The sequence below is a fragment of the Felis catus genome, chromosome A2, assembly GCF_018350175.1.
Source record: "Felis catus isolate Fca126 chromosome A2, F.catus_Fca126_mat1.0, whole genome shotgun sequence".
Taxonomy (NCBI): Eukaryota; Metazoa; Chordata; class Mammalia; order Carnivora; family Felidae; genus Felis; species Felis catus.
In genome coordinates, this window is record NC_058369.1 from 98,049,177 (window position 1) to 98,072,136 (window position 22,960).

General features: G+C 36.2%; 1 protein-coding gene across 10 annotated transcripts in view; it reads right to left on the reverse strand.

The window, feature by feature from the left end:
• Positions 1-22,960, reverse strand: part of SGCE (sarcoglycan epsilon) — a 69,686-nt gene that overhangs the window by 28,769 nt on the left and 17,957 nt on the right. For 7 of the 10 annotated variants that reach the window (XM_019825477.3, XM_019825481.3, XM_019825476.3 and 4 more), the window contains 3 exons: positions 13,292-13,414; positions 11,153-11,310; positions 5,126-5,198 (listed from right to left, as the gene is read on the reverse strand). In XM_019825477.3, coding sequence (XP_019681036.1) covers positions 5,126-5,198; positions 11,153-11,310; positions 13,292-13,414 — 354 coding nt within the window. The remainder of the gene's footprint in view (positions 1-5,125; positions 5,199-11,152; positions 11,311-13,291; positions 13,415-22,960) is intronic. The other 3 variants (XM_019825482.3, XM_045052386.1, XM_011280390.4) reach the window with 1 other exon arrangement.

Below are 22,960 nucleotides of genomic sequence, written 5' to 3' on the forward strand. Positions count from 1 at the left end.
GAATAATACTAATATTGACTTTAAAGACTTTCTGCATAACGGAGGACATATCTAAAAACATAACATACATCTGACACAGAATTTTACCTACAATGTAATCAAATCCAAGGGATAGCAGGGCAATTTGTAATTGTAGGATCTGACCAAAAAAGATAAAAATGCCACACCTGCCCCAAATTTCCCAGTGACTTGCCAGTCTCCTCCCCTGCCAATATGGAAGGAGCATTTCCAGAAAACTCTACGTGGGTAGGAATAATATTTTGTATTGGTAGTGTTTTAAAATCGACAGATCTTTTTCAAGTACATGGTCTTATTTAATCATTACAACCCTATGTACTTCACTGCCCATTTGAACAGAGGACAAGGTTGAAGCACAGAGCAACGTTCTTTCCAAATAGAGATGTTACAAAATATCTGTAATTGTTTGTGAGTTATTTACATATAATTTGAAATACCATAATTTTAATTTGCAGTATTCCTGATCTTTTTAGAGCATGCTGAAACATTACTTTTACTAAAATAAATACTGGTTATATTTTCAAAAAGAAATCTGAAACCATAGTAATTTCTCTTTTGATCACTCCATAATTAAATATTCTAGGGAATTATATTTTAAATTTCTCACAAAATTCCCTACCTCATGTTGTTAGAGATTCACTTAGCTTTTTTCCTTTTCAACATCTCATCAAAATTTCCCTCTAAAAATTTTTAAATTAATATTTTTAAGTATCCAATGTCCAATTCAGACTTTCAGTGTAACTAAGTAGAATAGATAGAAATAAATAAAATTTACAGTTGACTCTTGAGCAACATGAGTTTGAGCTACACAGGTCCACTTACATGTGGATTTTTTTTTATATAGTGAGTACTGTAAATGTATCTTCTCTTATGATTTTTTCAATAACATTTTCTTTTCTGTAGCTCACTTTATGGTAAGAATACAGTATATAATACATATAACATATAAAATATGTGTAATAGACTTATTTATGTTATCATTGGTAAGACTTCTGGTCAATAGTAAGCTATTAGCTATTGCTAGTTATGTCTTTTGGGAGCCAGAAGATACAAACAGATTTTCAACTGCTCAAGGGTCAGCACCCTAACCCCTGCATTGTTCAAGGGTCAACTGTATTTCAGTTCCTCAAATGTTACTCTTGAATTAAAAAACATCATTTCCTATATTCAGATTGTTCTGTTAAGATAAAGAATAGCTTTGGGGTGCCAGGCTGGCTCAGTCAATAGAGCAGTCAACTCCATCTCAGGGTCATGAGCTCAAGCCCCATGTTAGACATGGAGCCTACTTAAAAAAATTAAGATAAAGAATAGCTTTTTATGTTTAATAATATTTCTGTAGTAATAAAGGCTACTTTTTTGGGAATACTTACTATGAGGTAGGCCAAGCTAAGGGACTGCGGTCAATTATCACATTTAATACTCACGACCAGGGGGTGAGTAGGTACTTGCTCTGCATTGTCAGAAGGGGAAAATGATCTTTAGAGAGGCCCAGAATTTTGCCATCATTTGAACTTGCCTCATATATTTTTTTATCTAAGCTAAAGGAGACCGTGTATATAAAGTGCTCAGTGGAGCTCCTAGCATAGAGTAAGAACTTATAAAATAGTAAACTTTAGCAATTATTATAAATAATATGAACAAGCTGTTTACCTGAATTCTCCCCTTAGAAGGAAAAGAAATTGTTTCTGGACTATATACACATTTAAAGTCCTCAGTAGTAATTACACTACATATATTCTCTGATTTACTTCATTAAAACTCATACATCTGTTAAGTATTCCACTCTTACTCAATAATTAAATAAAAACTAAAAATTACACAATAAATAACTGAAATCTTGATGACCTCACTTCTTATGAAGCCTCTTTAATATTAAAAGACATTTGAAGCCACAGGAAGATGTTCAGGGGAACATGTTCAGGGGAAGATGTTCAGGGAAGATGTTCAGGCTTTAGAATTTTCAAGGGGGTTTTCTAGACTATGGTGTCTCTTCCTAAAGACTGAGTTTTTCGAGGCTCTAATCACGGAAGGTTCTTTATTCATCTTCTACACTGCCATTTATTCTGCTTGTGATTTTGTTAGATTTGTTTGATGTATAGCCCATCTGCAATCTTCTAAAATATGATTTATTTATTCTATTTTATGTAGATAAGTTTCCTGTTTTATACAGATACATTTCCTGTTTTATACAGATAAACAGTAGTTTAATCATGCCACATTTTTCTCCACAGTGAAAAACAGCCATGCATAAATATGTCATGAAGAACAGTTTCTTGGCAATAAATAATATTTATAAATAATACCAAATATAGTTTTTGAGTGTGCTAGAAGTCTATCATCCATTAATTTTACTCCGTGTTTTTATATCCACTTTTCCAAAAAAGCGTGCAAAACATTTTTCTTATTATCAATGCCACTTTTTGGAGAACTGTTACTTGGTTTTTCCTAATCCACGTGACCCTGTTTCGTGGCTCCTTTCTGAGACCCACTGCCGCCACACCCCTTGGAGGCTCTGGGCCCTGCAGCTGCCTGCTGTCCACCGAGCCAAGAGCTACTGCCAGACCTTCCAAAGATGAGTCATAGGAGCTTTCTAACTTTGGGGAAATCCCATGCCTGCTATATTTGGACATCACAGAGGCCAAGGGAACGGCAGGCCAACAAATTGGTGGCAGGCCCCTGAGGCACTAGACCCAATTTAGAGAATCACTCTATGCACTCTCCTTGAGCGCCAAGCTCTGTGATTCTACATGACTAATTTCCCATTAGGTCTCTCAGAGGAGGAGACAGCTGGGCAGAGAGTCAGACTGAGCATGATTATCCTGATATGCGACTCCTGCTATTTCTCCTCCTAACCTTATCTGGGAGACACGGCACGTGTGTAGGCCCTGCTCAAAGATGTACATCCTAGGGCCCACATGCACTCCATCGAGACCAGTGAGGATAAACGCATGCTATTTGGTTCACTGGTTTTCACAGTTTGGGGCCACTGAACCCTATGTAAAAGACAGTGGGGCAGCTCCGCCCAAAATAAAAGTGGAGGCTTCCAAAATCTATCTACTCTTCCTCCTTCACCAACACACCTTTAAAACCCCCGATACAGGGGCACCTGGGTGGCTCGTTGGTTAAGCATCCGACTCCTGATTTTGGCTCAGGTCATGATCTCACAGTTCGTGAGCTTGAGACCTGTGTCAGGCTCTGTACTGACAGTGCGGAGCCTGCTTGGGATTCTCTGTCTCCCTCTCTCTCTGTCCCTCCCCTGCTCATGCTCTCTCTCTAAAATAAATACACATTAGGGGTGCCTGGGTGGCGCAGTCGGTTAAGCGTCCGACTTCAACCAGGTCACGATCTCTCGGTCCGTGAGTTCGAGCCCCGCGTCAGGCTCTGGGCTGATGGCTCAGAGCCTGGAGCCTGTTTCCGATTCTGTGTCTCCCTCTCTCTCTGCCACTCCCCCGTTCATGCTCTGTCTCTCTCTGCCCAAAAATAAATAAACGTTGAAAAAAAATTTTTTTTAAAGAAATACACATTAAATAAAATAAATAGCCTGTAAAGCCAACTTCCAATCCTACAGATGTATCTGCTTGAGCATAGGTCTCTACATATCAAACACATAGAGGACGGATGCCCGTGTATTCTGTATCTACCAGTCCTGAGACCAGACTTGAGGAGGAAGTTCAAACTGTATACCAGACTGTCTTTCAATCTGTAGGGACTTCTGTACCTGAGAAAGGGGAGCCCCTCTGGGAGCATAATGGTGAGGTTAGTGGTCCAAGCCCACTGTAATGTAACTACATCACTACACTGATGAATTCCCAAGGAGAAAGGGAATTTTGTGATTATTCTGACCATTAATGGTATTTCAATTCTATAAGGATAGCTTAGACTGGATACGAGCATCCAATTACAATTGCAAAAGTCTTCCGGATCCAAACAGGAATACCTACCAAAAGCCCTTGGGAAGTAGAAAAGGGGACAGGGAATCTTCTGTCCAGGCCCACAGAACTGGCATTTGAATTTGCCTTTCATATATGAAAGTCACGTTAAGTTTTAAACTAGCACACTGTTGTGTGCAATTGACACTGCTAAAACACGTGGGAAAAAACTCATGTATAGGGGTTCAAAATCTTTAAGCAATCTCCCCAATTATGTTTTGCAGCATCAATTCTATAAATATTGCTTTCTTTCAAATAGTGTAGAGGTATTTTTCAACTCAATTATCAAGAATTGCAAATTAGTAGGTTCTAATAAAATATTTTGTTTGCTCATTTAATTGTACTGGTAAATAGAACTATGAATTCCCTATTTAAGATGCACAATTGCTTTTACTAATCTTATGGGTAAAAATGCTGTGTCAGTTCTTCTGTTACCCTCATAAATGATATCTAGCATAGAGAGGAGTATCCCATGATTTACAAATTTTAACTACAAAGTTTTTAGTGGCATGAATTTTTTCCCAACTGAATGCCAGAAAAGGGTCAGAATACTTGAGAGTGCAACTCTTAGAATATTTCCTGTGTCCCTAACCTTCCAAATCCTTGGGAGTAACTTACAATGTGACTATATGTAACTCCAAATTGCTGATAGGCTCCAGCAATGCGTGATTCGCTATTTAGGAAGGAGACTGTGACCCAAACTCCAGTGTTTTCCCATCAACAACTCTCCATCTTCACACACAATTAAACCACTACCTATGATCAGTTTTAAAGTAAAGTAATAAAATTAGCTCATAATTACTGACTGTACACTCTGAGCTCAACCCCATGTTAAGTACATTTCAATCCTTAACTCAGAGACTCCTTCCTTACCCCAGACTTGGGAGAGAAATGCTGGTCTTAGTCTCATTTTACAGATGATGAAACCAAGGCTTGGAGAGATAAGTGGCCCATGTGTTTGGCCCCCTATTCTGAGCTTTTCAGCGTCATCACACATCATAATATTTTATAACCAGTTAAATATTGCTTCACTTTCTTTTCTACACTTTACTACTTTATTGGTAACATTAGGTATGTGGTACCTTAAAATCTTGAATTGTGTTTTACATAGACATAAAACATAATGAAATACTTCTGGTAAATAAGAAAACAATCAGCAACATATCCTTCGTACCTACCTTCTGCTGACATTATATTAATTATCAAATTATGCCTTGCAGTCTCAAAGGTACGCCTATTGTAGGCAGTTATCTATTAGAAAAAGAAAATCATATTAAAGAAGTGAAATGTTATTTGGGAAATGAAATTCATTAAGGACAAAATGAAAACAAATTGTCGTTCTTTCCATTTTCGTTATTTGTTTATATACTTACAAAATGTGCCTTCTCCGGGCAATAACGACTCAGAGCTTTTAGCAATGTTATGGGAAAATAAATAATTAGTCAAGTCTATTTAACATGCAAAAACAAAAAGTTAAAATCGGAAAGACCCTTTTATAGAACACCATTAAGTGCTAGTACCAACGAAGATGCATCATTAGTAAATGGATTAACCATTAGAAATTACTTACCAGTGCCGGTCTAAGATTTCAAAAAAGCCAAAACAATGTATTTTTGCACTTTTAAATGGAGCTTAAGGATTATACTAAAAAGTACACTTTGAAAAAAAGCACATCTCTGTGTTCTTTGTATTCAGTAATAAACTGCACACCAACCAGTCAAAAAAATGCACGAATAACCCCTGGACCTCGTATCTCCCAATGGGAGCAGAAGAATAACAAGGATCATAGTCTGTAAAGCTTATGGCACATGCTCAAAAACACAAATCAATCCCTTTGTAGAGTCAAATATTAGTAAACATTTGCAGAGCCAATGAACTTACATCAAAGTCAACCGCGAAATGGCCAGTGCAAACACCAAACAAAGCAAAGGCCAACAACAAGATAGGGCCTCAAAAATTAAGGAATAATTAACTTTATAACAGATATTAAATCATTCAGACAGGTGTGCAGTACCTCAAAAACAACAAATGATTGTGCAATCGTCTTAGAATCCCAGCACTAGCCTTCTGGCAGTGACAAGCTGTAGTGCACATTGAGACAAAAAGAGCAGGACAAAACTGACTCAAACGAAAAGAACAATCTGGCTCATTTAAAAATAAATATCAAAGACTGTTATAGCATCATATGTGAGCTTTAAAGGAAAGAAATTACACTCGCCAGAAATATTATTTGAGAGAACAATAAAAAAAAGAATTTTGGAATAAGTAAGTCCAAACCTTTAACACTATTTGAAAGTACATATTCTGAAAAGCATATTATTGCACGAAGTTAAAAGGATTTCTCTGTCCCCAATTTGTCAAATTTCTGTTGGGTTTAATGACTTCCTTGTTGCTGTCTGTTGGGACACATACTCAACAAGTTTCCCACGGGACACTAAAATTAAGACGAGTCATTAAAATAAGTTAGGAACTATTGCTCACAAAGAAGCAAATGAAAAAATGCAAAAAAGACTTGAGGATTTTAAAAGTTTACCCTGTGAAATAATTTAATCATGTTCTCAATGGGAAAAAAAAGTATCAATTTTCTACTATTTGTTAGAGTATCTCAAAGCTAAAGCTCAGAAAGATCAGACATTTTCAAGTTCGTGGCAAGATTTTTTATGGCTAACCTTCCCATAATTATCACAAATTTCATTATTATAAATTTCATAAATTCTAATACTTTTTTTTTAAGTCACAGGCTACTGAAGAGAATGAAGGACCTTTCATAAATCAGGGAGAGAATTTTATCTGAATTTATATTTAATGTTTAATTTTAACAGCTGTAACAGAATGCAGTCTATCACTTCTAATGAGGTATTTAAATAAAGTAACATTTTAACGTTCTCAAATTTTACTTCTCATGATGATATGAAGCCCTTCATAGCAGAGAGGTATGCATGCGTTCAGGCTTTTTTGATCCCCTATTTCTAGAACAGTAGCTGATCTATTTTAGATGCTTAACAAATATCTAATGAATAAATTAATCAGTGGGTTTATATGTTTAAATATTAGCTTAAGATATGCAAACCTCTTTTTGACTATGTTAATAGAATATTTTAAAATACTGTAAATATGTTACTATATACAAATATAGATATGTTATTTACAGATAAATCACTACTTGTGTTAAATGAAAGATATGCTAAATTTTCATCATTACCTTTTTAGCATATTATTTGATACATATTTGTAACATTATGTTAGTAGTAAGGTATGAGTGAGAACATCATGAACCCTTGAGAATCCTGGCTCAAGACATGTGTTTCTCTCCCATACCTCTCTGCAACCAGCAGTAGCCATTTTGAATTTTACGTTTATCATCCCATTCATTTTTAAAGAGTCTTATTATAAATGCATGTATGCTTAAAATATGTTAGTTTGCTTGTTTCCGAGTTCTATAACAGTGTTTAACTATATGTAGTCTTCTGGGGCTGGTTGTTTCATTCAACATTATGTTTAAAACATTTGTCCATGTTGCTGGGCAAGCTTACATTCATTGTTGCTGTAAACATTCAATAATATTATAATAGAGTTGTATGGTGACAGATGGTAGTTACACTTGTGGTGAGCATTGCATAACTAGAGAGTTATCAAGTCACTATGTTGTACACCTGAAACTATGTAACACTGTGTGTCCACTCTACTTAAAAAACATTTTTTTTTAATTCACTGAATGAAAACTCCACATTTCTCTATTCTTCTCATAGACTTTTGTTATCTATTCTTTTGCTGACAGGCTTTTGGGTCTCCATTGCTCTGTGCGTTTCCAGTGTTTTGCTATACAAACATCGTTCAATAAGCATGATTGGCCACACCTCCAGTGGACATTTGCAAGTGTTTCTTTTGGGTATATGCCTAGAAGTGGGACTATAGGATTATAGGGTACAGTGACACTCATCTATGTGAAATATTCAATACTGTTTTCCAAAGTGCTTATCTAATCCCCATATCCACCCTCAGTGACTTTTACCAAGGGTAAAATTCTCTTTGTGGTCTTAATCTGAACATTTTTCATTACTGATCAGAGTAAGTTTCTTTACCTAATTGTCATTTGTGTCTCCTCTTTAGTGAGATGTCTGTTCATGCCTTATTACTTATTTTCATGTTTTTTTCTTATTACCAAGTCCTTTTTTATATTTTAGATACATATCATTAGTCAGCTATATATTTTTAAAATATCTTCTCCCAGCTTGTGGGTTGCCTATTTTTTAATGATTTTGATGAACACCAGTTGACAAGTGTAGCACAGTAAAATTTATCAGTCTTTTCTCTTAAGTAAAAATGTGTAGGTATTGTTTAAGAAATCCTTCCCTACCCCAAACTCAGAAAGATATTCTTCAACCTTTTCATATAACAGTTTAAAATTCTGCTTCTCATATTTAAATCCTTAAACTACCTAAACTCAAGTTTTGTATTTCTTATGAAGTAAGAATTTAATTTTGTGTTTACCATATGGCTAACCAATTCTCTGAGCACTATTCACTGACATCCTTTCCCCCAGTCAGCTGTGGTACCATCTCTTCAGACGTATATCATTGTTCCTTATGTAGATGTATCCGTTTCTGGGCTCTCCATTCTATTAATTGGTTAATTTGTCTATCCCTATATCAATACAACCTTATGACAATTACTAGCGATTTATAATAAATCTTGATATCTGGAAGGGAAAGAAACCTTCCTCCCCTCTATTTCTTTTTCCTTAGGAGTGCCTTGATTGTTCTTGGCACTAAAATTTATCTTCTTTATAAATTTTAGAATTAGTTGACATTAGTTTCATGAAAAAAACCTATTGCAATTTTTCTTGGAATGGCATTGAATCTATAGGTCAATTAGGGGGGGAAATGATGCCTTCATGATTTTGAGTCTTCCTGTCACTGAATGGACTACCTTCTCACTTATATAATCTTAGTATCAATTAAGTTTTATAAATTTCTCCATATAGACTTTGCACACCTTCTGTTATATTTATTCTAAGTGCCTTACAATTTTTGCTGTTATTATAAATGGTATCTTTTTAAAACATCTATTTTCTCAATACTTGTGTTTCATGTATAGAAACAGAACCAGATTTTTCATATTGATCCTATAGTTTACTCCTAGGCTTTCTTAAAATTTTAATAGTCTATAGACTATTTATATCATTGAGTATTCTATTTCTTCCCTTAAATACTTACAGACTTAATGGTCTTTTTTCTTTCTTTACTGCGATGGCTAGGATTTCTAATATATTCTGTAATAAATGTGATGGAAGGGTTCACTCTTGTTTTGCTCTTTAATTTAAATGGAATTCCTTTAGTGTTTTCCAATTAAAAAATGACATTTGACATTATTTTAGGTAAATAGCCTATATAACTTTACTGAAAATTTTAAAAAACTATTTTGACAATAACTCAAAATAACCTTTTTCTTATATCTACATATATATCTATGTAGATACTTATATGTTCTATTTCTGTATCTTATATCTACATTGTCTACTGGAAGGAGATTTATTGATAGAAGTCACTGGAAAGTCATATTAATTCAAACTTCAATTCAAAAGAAGAGGGGCGCCTGGGTGGCGCAGTCGGTTAAGCGTCCGACTTCAGCCAGGTCACGATCTCGCGGTCCGTGAGTTCGAGCCCCGCGTCAGGCTCTGGGCTGATGGCTCAGAGCCTGGAGCCTGTTTCCGATTCTGTGTCTCCCTCTCTCTCTGCCCCTCCCCCGTTCGTGCTCCGTCTCTCTCTGTCCCAAAAATAAATAAACGTTGAAAAAAAACCAAAAAACAAACAAACAAAAAAACAAAAGAAGAAACACCTTCTCTTTGCCAACACAGAAGTTCATATCCACAGTCTATGGCTGATTAAAACTTTGGAGAAAAACTCAAAGCATGTGATCCCCTGAGAGTTTATACCAGATAGAAAACATGCCATTCAGGACCTGTACAAGCTCCTGGCAATTCCATTTAGTAGCTCCTATGATGCTGCTCTGGTCACTACCACTAAACCCTTATGGAATTAATAAGTTAAATTAGAAATCTAAGCTCCTGAGGCATCAGGGTATAAAACTATAGTAGGACTCTCTTGCCACTGACTGCCATTATAATTCTGATTTTGTTGGGTATGGCAGGGAAACCTTACTAGCTTTTACATCCATTTAGTTTTTATAGTGTTAATTCCCATTCAAAGTCAATATTGCTTTTGTTATTGTTTTAATTTCCTTTTTTTTTTCAATGTTTATTAACCTTTGAGAGACCGAGAGAGACAGAGTGTGAGCAGGGTAAGGGCAGAGAGGGGGAGACACAGAATCCCAAGCAGGCTCCAGGCTCTGAGTTGCCAGCACAGAGCCTGAAGCGGGGCTCGAACGAACAAACCGGGGGATCATGACTTAAGCCAAAGTTGGGACACTCAACTGACTGAGCCACCCAGGCACCCCTATTGTTTTAATTTCTAATGTCTTCCAGGTATGATGTTAGGTACTGGTAAAAATCTGATGGATTATAATAGCATCCATTCCTTCCAGAATAAAGGCCAAACATATCACCCTGGCTTATGGAGCCCTCAAAGATCTACCCCTACCAACATCAACACCTCTGTTCCCATCATCCACCCTCTGGGGTGCATCCTGCCTTCTAGCCACATTTAGAGTTCTCTGAAATCGTGTGGTTTTGCTTACACCTCCAAGATTTTGATGTGCTGTTTCTTCTAAGATAGCCTTCCTTCTACTTGTGAAGTGAATTCCTATTTACCCTTTTACAACTCGGTATCAAACAGTACCTTCTTATTAAAATAGCTATGACAGTGTTGGCTAACAATGGATTTCCATTCCAGTGCTTCAACTCCTGGAAGACATAGCAGGACTCACCTCTTACTCATCTTCTACTACCAGCAGTTATCATAATACTTAGCACATGATAGGAGCACATGTCTATTTAAAGACTGTATTTCAATGAACATGCAATTTGAAATTAATATATAAAGCAAATAAGTGTTTTAAGTTTGTATTTATTTTCTTACATAGAATTCATATTATAGTAATCTATCATTTTTAAATGTCTTTTAATTTTTTCCCACTAATTTAGACTGCTCCCTTTTTTATATACAAAGCTGAAACAAAGACCTTGGTAGATAAACAGAAAGGAATGGCATATTTCCAAATTAAAAAAAAAGTTCTAAGTAAATTACCTCAATTATTGTTGGTTTCCCCACATTTTCTGCTGTTGGAGACCCATACAGGACACCATCGCTATATGGTGTCCTTTGGATATATCGAAGCCATCCAGGTCGGTCTGGGTAACCCATTAAATTTGTGTTAAATGTTATAGGATCATTACTAATCTCGCCTAGATAAGAAACACAGAATTAAGATATAAGACAGTTATTTTCACACATGTTGCTTTGGTAATTTCAATCAAAATATTTCTAAAAATTTTTCTTACATTTGTAGCAAACTAAATACACACCAAAAAAAACAAAACAAAACAAAACAAACAAACAAACAAAAATCCAACCCATCTGGGAATTTCAATTAGAGCCTCACGTAAAGAAAACGTCTTTTTGGTTATTTAGTTTGCCTGGAAATCTTATGCAACAAAGAAAAGCAGTCATACAATGTTTTTGGAAATTTGCTTTCTTTTCTTTCTTTTCTTTTCTTTTTTTCTTTCTTTCTTTTTTTTTTTTTTTTTTTTCACATAGGAGTGTGAAAGTTCTGCCAAGGAGACAACAATCTTTCAGGAAAATCCTCTAATCATGCTGATGCACATATTCTCTTGAGAAGCCTTTCTTTCATGACACTCTGGATACTATCAAACTAATCATAATGGACATCTCAAAATGATAAAAGTATCATCAAAACAAAAATAATGTAATTTTAAAACTTTGGAGAATGTTATAAATCCAAAAAGAACCGTAATTAATAAATAATAATAATAGCACCATTTGTTAGAATGTGCCTGGTCTCTATAGGCACTATTTCACCTGATTTTCAAACACACCTATAAAAATGTTGCTAATAATATTAGCCCTAATTTTATTCATGGGATATGTAATTTTCCATGTTAAGTAACTTCTCCATGGTCTTACTAAATGGTGAAATTAGAATTTAATCCTGGCAGATTCCAGAAACTATGCTCTTAACTACATATTTTCTTCACAAACATTGGAGCTACTGCTCAAAAGGCTCAGCTATGTTGTTTTGCAAACACAGAATGCCACATAAAAACCTTTTTTTGGGGGGGTGCCTGGGTGGCTTAGTCGGTTAAGCAACCATCTCTTGATCTCAGCTCAGATCATGATCTCATGGTTTGTGAGTCCGAGCCCCGCATCGGACTCAGGGCTGACAGTGTGGAGCCTGTCTGGGATTCTCTCCCTCTCTCAAAATAAATAAATAAACATTAAAAAAAATTTTTTTAATAACTTATAAAAAGATTATTTTTTTAATGCTGGTGAGAACATGATTAACTATTTTCTATGACTGTTTTCAGGTATGTTATTCATCACATAATTTACAAAAATAACATTTATATTAATTCTAATGATACAATTCTCAGAAAGTTCATTGTTTGTTACTTAGGAATCATAGTAACAAATATGTTTTTGCTTGCTACCCTTTCTATATTTTAATTAATTTGATGGTATTCATCAAATGGGGCAGAGAGAGAATGAGACACAGATTCTGAAGTAGACTCCAGGCTCTGAGCTGTTAGCACAGAGCCCGACATGGGGCTCGAACGCACTAATTGTGGGATTATGACCTTAGCCAAAGTCAGATGCTTAACTGACTGAGCCATCCAGGTGGCGTTAAACCAACAGTGAATTAAATAAGGTTTCACAATTAGTATTATTTTGAAGGAAAAATTAATCTTCATTATATTATGAAGTTATATAAAATTATCTCATATTGTAAAAGCTTTCTTGAGAACTCTTTCTAAATACCATATTTCATTCTCTTTTACAACATATGTATAGTCTTCCAAAGATCAATATGCTACATAAGAATCGAAGTCTTAATACGGAAAATCATAACTGTACAGCTATAATTATTTCTACACGAATACAGGTAGGTCATTTGTCAGAAGCACAAAACTCAACATTGGAAAACTAGAAACAAGCTTTTTTTTTTTAATTCAAAAATGAATTATTTTCTTCTGTGATTAAATTTTTAATCTTAAAACAGGAAAGATCCCTACAACAGCCAATTTATCACATTTACAGACCATTTTGAATAATGTTAATAATATCTGATCATAGACCTTGTGAGTCATATACACTGAACAAAAAGGAAAATTTAGTATATTACCCACTTGTTTCCCACTGAGAACATACCAGGCTTGGGGTAAGGTGGAAATTCCCCCTTAAAATACTCTCTTTCCAAAACATGAACAAAGAGGACACCTGCAGATGGGTACACATTCCGATCAGAGTGCACCTTCGAGAAAATCGTGTACACTGAAAACAAAGGAAAGATAAGAGATCGAAAGACAGATAATGAGAAACGCTCACAGTTTGCTTGCACTGCAAAGAAGGGTTTTGCTTCTTTAGAAATTTCTGGGAGAACTGAAGCAGCATGCAAAATATTGTTAAGAAGTTTGTTTTAAAGGGAAGTGACTTCAGGACAAAACATGAAACAACTCTTTCAACATGGTGTGTTTAGACACTCTCAAAGATTATGTAAACAAAAGTAGGCACATTTAATAATTAAAGCTGTTATTAAATAGGAAGACATTCATAATATTTTTTTGGTAATTTCTTTTTATGGAAATTATTACCAACAAAATATATGATGAGAACTGACCCACTACATAATTATGATTACAGTTTCTTTTTTCTTTTTTGAAAGTGAAGTATAAAGAGTAATTTTTAAGTGGTAAAAATCTAAACCATATTAACTATTTGCCAGACAAAGCGTAGCAGACTATATAATATCAAATGTATATAATAGGTGACTTTCATATACGCTTATAAAAATGCATTGGATACTTTTTCCTCGTATTTATCCTAGAAATGATTTACTCCATTTTACCTGATCTTGACTTTTAATAATTCTATTAATCTATTCTAGTATGCTACATCCTAAATAAACATAACAATCACATAATAAAATTCAGCGCAAATAATTTCTTTAAATGAAATGGGGCAGATTTCATGAGTTTCCAATTACTTATGTGATGTGAGTACATTAAAATGGCTAAATTGGTTTAATTAGTTCCCACCTATTCTTTTTCCTGTGATATCATCATCTCCACCAACACATTATTGCCATTACACTTGTCACCTCTACAATCTCTTTTAGTTTTTTATCTTCCTGATTGGCTAGTGGTGGCTTTTAATCCACCAGTGGTGGATTTTAAACAGATAAATCCTATCTGGTCAGTTCTTTCTCTTAGTCACTGATGGATTCGTGAATGTAGTAATTAACCTTGAGAACCTCAAGGCTGCTTACCCTAGGCTCACAACTAAAAGCCCTAGATAGCAAAATCACTGACAGTAAATTTTTCAGCATAAAAATACAAACTCTCACAAAATGCTTCTTTATCTGTGAAAACTTGTCCCTGCAGTTCTATGGATGGCTGACAAAAATGGAGAACTGAATGAAAATATTGTAGCTTCATGTACCCATAGCTTTGCTACTAAAAACACAACTTCAAAGGCTATATAACAGATGGAAGGAAGCTGCAAGTTATGTTTAAACTAGGTACGTAGAGAGACTCCTCCTTTCCTGACTTGATTTGCTAGTATTCATAAGTACTCTGCACGTGGCCCTTAGAATACCCAACTTCTTCCCCCCAAGAACAATTTACTCACCTGTGGAAATGGTCCCATTCCAAAAAAACAAAACAAAACAAAACAAAAGAATGAGCAAGTCACAGAAAAATAGAGAGGATGAGAATGTGAAATTTTTCATCAGTTGGATTCCACAGCCTCCCCTGAATGCCAGGTGCTGTGGAGAATGTGAAAATGGAGGAGGCCCAGTCCCTGCCTTCCATGAGTTCACCATTTGGTTTGGGAGACCAACGCCCACCTAATTAGGTATGTTCCCAGACGTATGGACTGCTCTGGCAATACATAGTAAGATGGTGAGGAGCAATGGAAGCTGGAAAAGATCTGGAAAAGATTTATGTAAGAAGCAGAGTTCCATATGGCTCATAAAACACTAACAAGATTCTGAAACTCATAGATGGGGATTTGGGCATTTCAGTGGTGAAAACTTGTAAGATACAGTCGTGGGATACTGGGGGGACCTTTCAAGGAAAAACAAATGAAGTTGTGATCTTGAGACATATTTAAGGCAAAAGGAGAAAAACTAGGAAGGAGAGTCAAATTATGGAGATTTGTGAACCCCTACTGAGAAGTTACTTCATTCTGTATGTCAAGGTGGTTAAATTCTAGATCACCATCCTACCCTCAAAGCACAGGAGTACTTTAAAGAATCTAAAGGAATCTCTCTAGAGTTTACGTAATTTATTCTTTCTAGAGACTAAAACACCTTGAAGTCCAGCACTGAATTTTCCTTACCATTGTGATTTTCTTGGCACTTAGAAGGTGTCTGACATATTTGAATAATTTTACCAACGCCTGTTGAATGGATGAAAACCTTCTACTTAAAAAGCACTGTGGAGGTAAACACAGGTGTTATGTTTGTGGACTAAATGTATACATAATACTTGACTTAAATTTCAGCTTTTTAACGAATTAATTCTCACATGTGTGTAGCAGTTTCTGGGTTATCATCCTCCGTTTACATTATAAACTAAGAGTCTCCCTTAGTTTGTGCCGCCATCAAGTAATAAAAGCTGGCTTCTAAAGCCAAAAGAAACGTTGTTCATATTAAACAATATTGAAATGATTCTATTTACTATATAGCCCTTGGCAAGGCCTGAAGGGGAACCACGAAGGGGTACCTGCCACCGCACATCACCTCACTACAAGGACTAGTATGGAACATCTCAGTTTCCGCTTTCATAAAAACCATTTCTGTGATCTACAGAGCCAAACCACAATTTACCATGGCCCTCGTGGGTTTTAAGATGACATGCACATTTCTTTATTCACATGTACTCAATTGCCTTTCTGCAATGTGCTGAACTGCATACTTGCTGGTCAGTTACCTTGGCAACTCTGCAGTAAAGGCTGCTTCACTGTAAGTATAGTACGCCATTCACTCTGAGAAAAACATGATATGGATGTATGGCACATTCATCATCCAGAAATGGAAAATGACTAAGCCACTATGTTTTGTTTGTGAAAATGATACTTCCTTTCTGCAGCATCAGTTTAAATTACGGGCACCCACACAACATTTTAGAGAAGGGCCCTTTACCCTTCCCTTTCCCATTTGTTACCTGCAAAACAAATCACTCTTCAACAGAGGCTATCTGGGCGGTATTTACACCTAGCTTCCTTTTGGAAACAACACGGGACACAGAATTCCAAGTTACAGGCTCTTGTTCTAAGCATGAGCTATATAAATAACGCTGATCTGGTCTGCACCGACACCAACAATGGCTGTGACTCAGTTAACACGTGTTGCGTCCACATGTACCTACACAGTACTCACAAACAGAAAGCCTGAAGTGTATTGCTTTCCTTAAAAACAAATCTTAAAAATCAAATTTAAACATTCTAAGAATCCACAGTACTAAAATCTAATGATCTCTGAAATATACATGTGTACAGTGTCATGCTAATCAAACTGAGGTCACAGGCTCTGGTCTCTCTGTGTATCACATGGCTTTGCAATTGTCTACGGCTGCAAATCCATTACCTCTGCAAACACATGCCACTGGAAACAAATGAAACTGAAAACCAGTGTGTGGCTAAATCCCGTGCAAATCCATCACCATTAATGGGAAAAACAATTAAACCAAAAATTCAACCCACAGGGGGTCAAAAACAGCATCTTCAAACAGCAAGGGTAGCTAGATTTGCAAAGATTAAAAACTGAGGACAGTCACAGAGAGCAGATTTTTTTTTAGGAAAAATTACATATCTAAGAAGAGCAAAAGGGTGTGTGGGCAAGGGGCCAGGGTCCCTAAACTCAGTTCAATGTTCTTCATTACCATGCTACCGAAAACTTTACAAAACTGTTCTCTGTACATTTTAGTCATAAGGTACAGAAAACTACAGATCATGTCAACAATCATGTGACAGCAGAGAGCCAAGAATCAAGTAACAGACGGTGATGGCAGTAACAATAAAGTGGGGCCTCATGCTAGCTAAATAGCATCCTGTCTTCCTTTATTAATAGTCCATTTGAAATTTCTCCCTAAGGGAGCCACATCGTGATGAGGGTGTGCATTTGAGTGCTTATGTACAATTACTTAAAAACAAAAGCAAATTTGGATGTATTTAGTAAACATGAAATTTTGAAAGGATTATGGTGGTGCATTGCTAGAATTTATAGCATATAACTTCACAATTATCACAAGGATTATTTTTAATGGCGTATGCGTGTGTACAGGCACGTACAAAGTCCCTTCTCTACAAAAAAGTCCAAAGAACACTTACCAGACCTTTTTCTGCATCACCAAGAACAAGTGCACGGTTATAAAATAAACTAGCTGCTGAGTGTGAGACCCTGCAAGTACCAGGGAGATTTAAATCTGAAAGCTGTCTCTCCACTGAAATCTCTGAGAAGAAAGTCATAAAGTATTGTCAGTGTTCACGTCCAGGTGGCCTCTGTTAGGCACCTATTTTGTGTATATCTCTCTCATAGATGCTTTATCAACAAATTAATCCTTCTAAAGGGTCCACTTATATCATCACTTTCTAACTTTTAAGGTTTAATAAGACACAGTAAATTCTCACTTTACCAGGAGACCCAAGGAAGGAAACAGTTCAGAGAGCTGAGTTTTCTAAAGGATGGAGTCCATCCTTTTTCATGATGGTACAGCATCATCATTTGGCACATCAATTACTGCACTCTGCTCTATTATACAATGACGTCCTTATGGACCGTTTGGGTGCCTTGTCATTTACTGATCACACACCTCCGCTAGTGGGTCCCAGTCTGCTAATGCTTTTTAAGGTTGTGTGTTTTATAGATTTTCTGTTTTCTCATCTGCAGACAAGTTGTCAGCTGTCATTTCTCATTGCTATCAGTATGTTTCCTATAGCAGCTTCTCTATCCCTTCTAATTTGCTGCTATTAATCTGCTGCATGCACGTTTAGAAACCAGACTACCAAATGAGGTGGCGTTGTGTGTTAAAGTAAGAACAAATTTGTTCTGTCTTAACGCACGCGGGGCTCTGCTAGATGTGAAAAACAGGAGCCTGCATTTGCCGCATCGATTTTGGCCACCTTTTGTGGCCGATTTCCTGGTCCTTAGTTGATGCGGTATACTTCTGAATAGATGATCTTACTATAATTGGGACACAGCCATTATTTGAGATGGCAGCGTAAATTCCATGTATTAAATGCATTCAGAAATAAATAAGTGTACCATAGAAAGTCTTAATTCAACCCATACATTATGTAAACACGAACTGTCAAATCAAAATGAATGGATTTAATGTGTTGTATAAAATAATTTCTTACATATCTGCTGTGTGGGAAATATACTGCATAATTTAAACAAAGAGATCTATTGATTAAGTGATCTATTACCTTCAGCAATAGCTAAATCAGCCTAAGAATATTATAACGCACTATAATTAATAAGTAATTTATTATTAAGAAATTAAAGTCTACTTCTAAAAGCATTTCAATTTTGTTAATTTGCCTCTCATGTTCAGAGAGTTTTAAGACATAAGCTGTTCAATGGGAAGCATGACAAGAGTGCTTTGAGTGAAAATTACTTAAATAAGATGGCGCATGTTTCTCAACTGTTCATAGCACTGCCTGAAAAAAACTGGGGGTAAAAATGATGAAGAAGACTTTTAAGTACGTTTAAGATGAATGGTAATACTGAACAGCCATTTATCTGGCACAGCTTTGAAAATAAACTTTTGCCTAAGCAATGAGACATTCCGATTCCTCAAAATCCTCTTTACCTTAAATCCTTATGCTAATCCTAATGTTAAGAACCAGGATATCATTTTAAAAGAAAGTTACGTAAAAAATACAGTTGCTAAACTTATTATATGGCCATCCCTGGTAATTAAAACTTATAAGTACTGTCAGGAAAAAAAATTAAGTTTGGTCTTAGACTTTATGGCTTTACCAGCTAAAAGGCTTGGAGCCCCTGAACACACAGCACCACAAGAAGCTGCTACCAATGAATCGGGATGGATTCTAAGAGATGAAACTCATTTGCTGTCTCTGCCTCAAAAGAACTCATTTCAGGGTTTCAGAGTCCGATATATTTATTGTTTCCTTCCCAATTTATTTTTTTAATGTATTATTTCTATAGCCAAATTGAAATTTAATTACTAACCTAGATAATTGCTGTAGAAAACTATTCTGAGGAACATCAGTATCCAGCTAGGTACACGACCTTTCTGTGGGGTTTCTTTTCCCCCTCTCACTAAGATTTACCTTATATTTGATCAATCCAGGTTTATAAATCCTGGCTTGGAATCAAAAGTTTTTCTCAGCAGTCTGCCCTTCACCTTTGAGTTTACTCAACATCAAAGTACTGCAGGCCATTCATTTGGCGGTGGTCAGCTACTGTTTTTATTGCAGTCACAGACCATGCCTAGGCTGTAGAATTCATCACAGGGAAGGCATTACATTGCTTTTTTAACTTCATTCCTTTAAGAGATAAGGCCACTTTTCTTTACATGAGGTAGAAGAGAAACACTGCATCTTTTTCTACAAAAAGCAAAAGGTTTTTTTTTCCTCCTGACCAAAGCCACTTACCGAAACTATTTTTCTACACTGGAGTGAAACGTCTTGATTTTCCATATAATGATCACATGTTTTTGTTTTGTCCTGTTGTTTTTTTCTTAAATGTCAGTTGGAAAGTGGTTGCAAAACATTGTTAAGTGGTGATCGATGAACTTAGTCTCGTGAACGCTGCTGTTGAGAAGGGCTTTAGATGTCATCCTGCCTGAGCATGCCAAATATATTTCTCTACTAAAGACAGATCATAGCATTACTTCCTACTTGGATATGGCCTCAGCATTCTTCTCAACCCAGAATTCCTGACAGACACTATCAATCGGAATTGGCATGCACTTGCCCCCCTGGAGAGTTCAGTCCTTCATTTTATAGATAACAAAATTGAACCCAGACAGACAAAATGATAGGTTCAAGGAGAAGTAAGAGGAAAGGCTGGGACTTGAACCCAGTAAGTCATGTATTTTGTTGAGTTGGAAGCATAAGGTAATACATTTGGTGGTTGTCTGTACCTTGTATTATTACGATCTACTACAGCAAGCTAATTATGTTGCATAATGCCTGCACTTTCTTAACCTTTTGTTTGATGACAAACCAGAATTTGTCCGAGTTCATTCTTCTATTTTGTGAAGTTACCGTAATAACACTGCACAACGGGAAGAAATGAGTTGACAGTCACAACTCCAAGAAAGAAACAGACCTGAAGATTCTTTTGTTTAAAGAAAGAAACACACTTGAAGTTTAAAAGGAGACATTTCAGCTGGCATTACCTGAGCCTAGAAGGAGAAACTCATATCCCTGATAGATGGTCTTTTGAAGTCCTGGAACTTTGTGACTCTTCCTCCTAAATTTGCCACCTTTCAGAGGCAAAGAAGAATATATATTTTCAGCCATAGGAGCACTTCCTGCTCCTCTCCAACCACAGAGGAAAAGAAGTCATCTAGAGACATATTTCCATCTTCAAGGCATGCCAGTCCTTGACTGTCAGTAAGCTAAGGAGGAGCTCCTTTAAGACAGCAGAAGAGAATTCTAACGAATTATTCAGAGTACATATTACTTTATTCCCAAGAAGGTCAAATTAAAGTTTAAGTTTAATATTAAATAATTAGGAAATCAGTACATGATTATTTTGACTTTCTCTAAGGAGAAAGTTTGTTTCTTAGGGGAAAAAATAATAAAAGTTTATCAGTAAACCTAAGGCTCACCCATTTTGGAAAGTGAGTTAAGAAAGAAAGGAGAATTTGAAAACATTTATCTAAGTGAAGTATATGAATGAGTAATGTGAAGGCTTATTCCTTTTTTATTTAAATTATTCTGGGATAAATTTTAAGTTCCTCTACCTCCACCCTAGGGGAAAAAAAGGGAATCTATATTTAGAATGCTCTTTATGATTTTTGTAATTTGTGCCAAGATAGAATGATGCCAACTGTGTGACTCTGAGACTTCAAATTCCTCAAAATCCTATTTACAGAAGAGATACCATCCCACTGCTAAAATTTAGGACAGAGCATTATTTTAAAAGGTATAGAAAAAATACAATCACTAAACTTACTTTACTCTATAAATGCTCTTAGAATGTTTTGTGCTCTCTTGAAATTGTCAAAAAGAGATGATTGGAATTCACGGTCAAGAACATCTCAAAGAACATTTGATACCTGAGGTAGCATTTAAAACGGCCTTGCTCTATGAACCACTAGAAACAATTCTCTTCGTACAGTTGATAAGGCATCATTCTCTGTATATTTTGATAATACAGAACTATAGTGATAGTATTTAAATTGGATGAGAAGACCAGGAAGGGAAAAAAAGCTAAAGGTTGAGTTCAAAGAAACTGAGGATGTGGTATCTCAGTAGATTTAGGATGTATTGATCACTTCTATTTTGAGAACTGTAATTATCACTCAAGTTCTAAGGAGAAAATCAGTTTGGGATCCAATGAGAGCATGAAGTTTAAAAGAGGAGGAGACAAGTATCTCTTGAAGATTCTGGAGAATGCTGCATGCAAAGATCTTGGAATCGCACATTTTACTAAGAAAGCACCACAGCAGGGGCACCTGGGTGGCTCAGTCGGTTGAGCGTTGGTCCAACTTCGGCTCAGGTCATGATCTCGTGGTTCGTGAGTTCGAGCCCCTCATTGGGCTCTGTGCTGACAGCTGGGAGCCTGGAGCCTGCTTCTGATTCTGTGTCTCCCTCGCTCTCTGCCCCTCCCCCACTCATGCTCCGTGTGTGTGTGTGTGTCTCTCTCTCTCTCTCTCTCTCTCTCTCTCAAAAATAAATAAACATTAAAAAAAAAAAAAAAAGAAAGAAAGAAAGCACCACAGCAGATGACTCATCGGGGCTCAACAGCTTATTGTGGAACACCTTTTTGGCAAATCAAGTAGGAAATGGAGGGACATGCTCAAAGATAACAGGAGTTCTAGAGATCAAAGTGAAAGAGAAGAAACTGAAGAAAAAAAGAATGGATGACTGTAAATTTAGTGCAGAATGGTGTGAAGTCCAAAGGGAGAGTTTTTGGTGATCTCATGTGGGGCACCAGGAAGCAGAGCAAGTCCCAAGGCCTCGGGAGATGAAGAGATTTAGTACATTGTAGATGGCAACACTGAGAGTCATCTGGGGCCATAACTAGGAAGATCAGAAAACAGGAAGAGGGGATATGCCTAAGAAGCTCAGGGCTCTCAGCTTGAATAAGGAAGCATCCAGATCCTGATGATCATCATGGGTAATTCCCTTGAAGAAACCAGGAGGAATCCTTTGAGAATATCTAAGGAAGGTGTGGGGAAAGGACTCTGAGATGATGGGCTTCGGTCCTGGAACAAATGCATTTTTTAGTGCTTTTTTAAACAAAGTTTTGTGATCTTCTCATGGGAAGTTATTGTTATAAAACTCTATGTTTTATTATGGATATTACCAATCAAAATTCCTTTAAAAATGCAAAGATACTTGCGGGTTTGTTTCAAAAACAGTAGAGTAGAAAATTGGAAGCCTCTGTCTTACTGTGAAACAGACCTGGACGTGGATGATTCCAGCTTAAGGGATAATTTGGCGCTAGCTGGAATAAAGCTAGTGACCTCTAATTTTGGAGCTGTATGAAGAGAGTGAGGTAAGCCAGGAATCATTCCTACAAGGTACCCAGGATTTGTTATATGGCAGTAAAGCCATTTTTATCACATAAAATTACTTCTCTTCTAAAAACATTTTTAAATTGCTATTTTTATA